The sequence below is a fragment of the Macrobrachium nipponense genome, chromosome 26 (assembly GCF_015104395.2).
Source record: "Macrobrachium nipponense isolate FS-2020 chromosome 26, ASM1510439v2, whole genome shotgun sequence".
Lineage (NCBI taxonomy): Eukaryota > Metazoa > Arthropoda > Malacostraca > Decapoda > Palaemonidae > Macrobrachium > Macrobrachium nipponense.
The window spans coordinates 69,199,335-69,205,015 of NC_087215.1; the positions used below are offsets into that span (position 1 = coordinate 69,199,335).

At 44.4% G+C, this 5,681-nt stretch overlaps 1 protein-coding gene across 1 annotated transcript in view; it reads left to right on the top strand.

Annotated features, from left to right (window-relative positions):
- Positions 1–5,117, top strand: part of LOC135199711 (uncharacterized) — a 94,832-nt gene extending 89,715 nt beyond the window's left edge. Inside the window, exon 5 of the mRNA XM_064227867.1 lies at positions 4,983–5,117. Within this exon, the coding sequence (XP_064083937.1) occupies positions 4,983–5,117 (135 nt within the window). The remainder of the gene's footprint in view (positions 1–4,982) is intronic.
- Positions 5,118–5,681: the final 564 nt, after the last annotated feature.

Genomic DNA, 5,681 nt, shown 5'->3' on the forward strand with positions numbered 1-5,681 from the left:
GACTGGAAATGTTTCAGACTGGGAATGTTTCAGACTCGGAATGTTTCAGACTGGTAATATTTCAGACTCGGAATGTTTCAGACTGGAAAATGTTTCAGGACTGGGAAATGTTTCAGACTCGGAATGTTTTCAGACTGGAAATGTTTCAGACTGGGAATGTTTCAGACCAGGAATGTTTCAGACTCGGAATGTTTCAGACTGGTAATATTTCAGACTCGGAATGTTTCAGACCAGGAATATTTCAACCCGAGAATGTTTCAGACTGGGAATGTTTTAGACTGGGAATGTTTCAGACTGGGAATGTTTCAGACTCGGAATGTTTCAGACTCGGAATGTTTCAGACGGGCAGAATGCTTCAGACTGGGAATGTTTCACACGGGGAATGTTTCAGACTCGGAATGTTTTAGACTGGGAATGTTTCAGACAGGGAATGTTTCAGACTGGGAAGTGTCAGACTGGGAATGTTTCAGACTTGGAAATAGAACAGACTGGGAATGTTTTTAAGACTGAGAATGTTTCAGACTGGGAATGTTTTAGACTGGGAATGTTTCAGACTAGGAATATTTCAGACCTAGAATGTTTCAGACTGAGAACGTTTCAGACTGGGAACTGGAATGTTTTAGACTTGGGGATAGGTTTTCAGACTGGGAATTCAGTTTTAGACTGGAATGTTCAGACTATGGAATATTTCAGACCTAGAATGTTTCAGACTGAGAACGTTTCAGACTGGGAATGTTTTTCAGGACTGGGAACATGTTTTAGACCGGGAAGTATTTCAGACGGGGAATGTTTCACAAGACTGGGAATATTTCAGACTGGGAATGTTTTAGACCGGGAATATTTCAGACGGGGAATGTTTCAGACTGGGAATATTTAAGACTGGGAATGTTTAAGAACGGGAATATTTCAGACGGGGAATGTTTCAGACTGGGAATATTTCAGACTGGGAATGTTTCAGACTGGGAATGTTTTAGACTGGGAATATTTAAGACTGGGAATGTTTTAGACCGGGAATATTTCAGACGGGGAATGTTTCAGACTGGGAATATTTAAGACTGGGAATGTTTTAGACCGGGAATATTTCAGACGGGGAATGTTTCAGACTGGGAATATTTCAGACTGGGAATGTTTAAGAACGGGAATATTTCAGACAGGGAATGTTTAAGACTGGAAATGTTTCAGACTGGGAATGTTTCAGACTGGGAATGTTTAACTCTAGACGTAATTTTTATTCAAATCCAAAGAATTTAATATAGATCTGAATATAGAACTTAGGCCAGGGGCCAAGTGCTAGTACCCGTGAGGCCATTCAAAGCTAAAACAGAAATTACCAATAAAAGGTTTGAAAGGTGAAACAATCAACTGTTTGGAGAGAGTTAACGAAAGTAAGATGAAAGACAGAGAATATGAAAGGAGGCACAGTAAACGACTCTCTCATTCCTTTCGTATCAATAACCTGAATCTATTCCTCTTCCTTAATTCAGAATCTGACGATGTCTGTTGCTCTAAGTGACGATTGCAACATATAGTCACTAGATAAACAATTGCAACATCAAGTCATTAGACAAGTTCCCGAACACCATAACCTAAGATGATTTACGTATCTTAGTCTTCTGCATACGTAAAAGACAAAACGACAAAACGACATACGCGATATATACATAAGCTAGCCATATAAAAACTACATACGTCAAATACGTAAAACTTAAGATACGTAAATGGCATACCTGGCATAACACTTACATATGTAAACGGTATGCAGAAGCTACAAATATGCATACAATATACATACGTTAATTCAGCACATTAGTTCCAGAATGACGTTCATTATTCGGACGTTTCTATCAGAAGTTCCACTCAAATTGTCAAAAGAATATTTTTGCGTCTCTTTTCATCACCAACCGATTGATCCGTTTTTCACATTCGTTTATTCTGAATCTCTATGCCGCTGCGATCATTCCTCTTTGTCGTTCGTATTTTAAACAGAGATATTAATTTCTCTGTCACTCGTTTATCAATGTACTTTTTATTGTAGTTCTTCTTATTGGTGATCATTCTTATTTATCAGTGGTCTTTCGCTACCATTGTCAATCTCTTTATCGATTCATTTCTTGATCAGTTACATTCACCAATTTACATTATCATCAAACAGACGGACGATAAACGTTGTAACGTTTATATATATATATATATATATATATATATATATATATATATATATATATATATATATATATATATATATATATATATATATATATTTTATGTTACGTATATAGGGCCTTGAGAGAAGCTAGATACGTAAACGGAAATAATTGAGGGATTTCAAGAGGGAATTGCTTGAACTTACCGTAAACTGATAGTTATGATTTTTCTTTCTTTAGAGGGAAGGTCGCCAGAAAACTCAGCTCGTTACTTTAAACCTATTTATTTACAAAAAGGCCCGTGCTGGCCTGGAGAAAAGTTAAATGATATTGGCCCCCACGTTGGGGCTTATAGTCTCATTCATCAAGCTGATTTTCATTCACTTGGGTTATGCACACTTGCGGCAGAGAGACGGCACGTGACTCATGGAATCTGGAAAGAATCCCAGATTAAACGAGGTAAAGGAAAAATGACTTCTTGCTTTGAATTATTAATTCTCTAATACTGGGAGAAGGAACTTTTAAGGTTTTCACTGAAGTATGCAATGACTCCATTGGTCTGGGACGATCACACAAGGGGAAGCATGCGGCCATGAGGCAGTGAGAGGGAACAAAGGGATGAATTCCTTTTGTTGCTGGAAATTGATTGGGAGAATGAGGATCACAATGATAATAGGTTGGGAGAGGACTGGCCAATATGCTGTTCCTCCACAAAGGTACGTACCTGGATGTCGTGTTCAGTGTGGACCTTTGAAGAAAATGTGGCTCTTTGTAATGGAAAGTATGGGGGCCCCTTTGTCTGAGGCCTGGGTCATCGGCGCGCCACTCAAGCCCTCCCTGGGTAGGCTAAAGGAAGGAGGTATTTGACCTCTGATCCGAGATTCACGTCTCGCAGCCGACTGAGACAGAATTCAGTTGGGTTGCTTGGGGGTTGGAGGTCAGCTTAACCCCCCACGATCAAGGCAAATCCTGGAAAACAAGCATACAGCCAGCAGAGGGTCACAGGAAAGAGAGCTTAAGGTATAGGTCTAAGAAGTACCAATCTGCCTACACCCTTCCCTTTTGACGATACGTCCCTACAGCTGATAAAAGACTCTTTTCCCCCAACTGGGGGGAACTTCCTATCTCTAGCTGGCGGGTTTTGGGTTCCCGCGGTTACTAAAAATCAGCTGATATTCTAAAGAAATGGCTGCCGTTTTTCCAAATCGAATTAATAATTAATTGCGGGGTAGACGAACGATCTATAAATGTCACAGCTCCCCCTGTTAAGAAGGCATTCACCCCTCCCTTTCGGGTGTGAAGGTCTTGGCTTAAATAAATTGATCGTCTCGACTACCCCGTTCTCCTACTCCAACTTGAAGTTTTTGAGCAGCGATACAGCTAACTACAGTGGCCTACCTAACTTATAGGCAAAGATGCTAAGGGTACTAACTTAATATCGTGATGTAGTCTAGCCTAATAAATAACTACAGGTTGTCTTGTGACGACAGTCTACTCTACCCCTAGATAAGGTTACTTGAAAATTCTACTTGCTACTAACCTAATGCATGGCTGGTACTAAATCATTAGCCTAACCTACTCAATACAGTTAATGAAGACGCAATCATTCCAGAGTGTGGTACGCACAGCAGTAGTTCAGCGACGGAATTGTTAAGATACATGATAAGAGGTAATGATGCTTGGGGATGAGTGAGGTGGGTTAGTTGACCAGGAGGAAATGCAATGAGGTAGTTATATTTAAGTAAGGGTTAGTATTACAATGGCTAGGGGTTAGAGGGTTAGTGCTACTGGCAGAGATCAGCTGGCTACCTTCTCTGGGTAGGTGCCAGGATCATTCTGCAAATGAATGCGACACTGTACCTCGGGCACAGGTGTCAAGGAGAGCATGTGGCTCTTTTTGTTAATATGTTAATTACGTCCCTTCTTCTTCTTCTTCTTATTCCTCCAGGACCTGGCTATACCAGTCCTAGGAGTAGACGGAGGCAACGACCTCTGGGGTAAGGCCAGAACGCCGGCAGGAGCTGAGGCCAGCGGTAGCCTGAAGGATTGCAGGAGAACACCCTACTTCGGTATCTGCAGCAACCGTCGTAGAGGTGGAACCTACTGCATGGGGAGGCCCACACTCCGGCTGCTGCGACAGCCGTCGTAAGGGGAAAACTCCAGGCTGACTCCTGGTCGGGCAGTTCCTGGTTTTCCAGAGGAGGTATGAATGTTAGGTCTGCCGGAGGTTCATCCTCGGGCGACAGTGGTGAGGGTGAAGAAGACTGAACTAGTGATTGGCCATGGGCTGTGGTAAGCTCCATGCCTGTTGGAGGATCTCCTGTAGGAGGATCCTTGATAAGGTTAGGCGCCGGCACTAGCTCGGGGCCAGGCGCAGAAGTCAGTTCGGTGGTTGCTCTACATCCAGGCTGGACGGAGCTTGGCACTGCTCAGTGCTGCCAAGTGGCACTGGCAGAGAGTTGAGGTCGACTGGACCTGTGACGGGTACCGGAGGTGCAATACCTCTCAGCGTGCCCTTGGAAATGGGAGACAGAGGCTCCTGTCTCTTGTTGAAGGCTAAGCCTTGTGGGACTTGGACAGTGTCCGCTGCACATAACTTGCTAGGGCACCTAGGCCAATTTGTGGAGTGCCCTATTACGTTACAGGTCTTGCAACGGAACTGTGAATGGTCCAATTCCCTCCCTTCCTCCTTGGTTTAAACGGGGGAGACTGGGTTGGTGGGATGTACTTCCTAGAGGAAGTAGAATTTCGGTGACTCCTTGCTTTGGAGTGAATTGACATGGGGTTAGGACCCCTAGGCTTTTTGAATTGTGAGGGAGACTTCATGTCTTGCCCTAGGAGGAGGTCGTAACCTCCTGGAATGTAGCTTGCAACTGCAAGGGTACAAATTCGGGAAAAATGGGGTCTGGTGACCCTCAATTGGACGGTCGGAAGGATCAGCTTGATATGGTTGATACCTTCGATGGTGATTAAATGACGTCTATCGACGTTTGCCCCTCGGGGGATTCGGTCTTCCCGTATCAGGGAGATTTGAGCGCCAGAGTCGTCGTAGGCTCTGACGTGGCTTGGCTGATAATGGCTTTGGAGGGGTGCGACTGTTATAGGGCCCTTAGCTGGGGGTCCTAGTGAAGAAGGATTGGTGACGGCCATTGCGATGGTAGGAATATTGTGGTTCGCGCACCCTCCATAGTTGGCAGACATGTGACCCTTGCGGCCACAGTCTCGGCAGAACGTGTTCCAGAACCTCTTCCGTGGCACTGGACGGTAAGGCCGAGATGGCCCCACAGGTTGCGAATCTGCGGAGTCACCAAGGCTGGCAGTGTGCTCTGGCACAGGTCAGAAGTCCTCTCTGGCAGTGATGTGACGTGGGGAGGTTAAGGGAACCTCCGTTGAATCGCCCTCGGAAGCAATTTCGGGGTTAACTGGTGGGCTTACCTCTTCCAAAAGGGAGGAGGTAGGCGGTAAAAAGGTAAAAGGCTGGCAGGATGCGGCAGGAATTTCTATCTCCGGCACTGGATCAGGACCAGGCTCACAAAT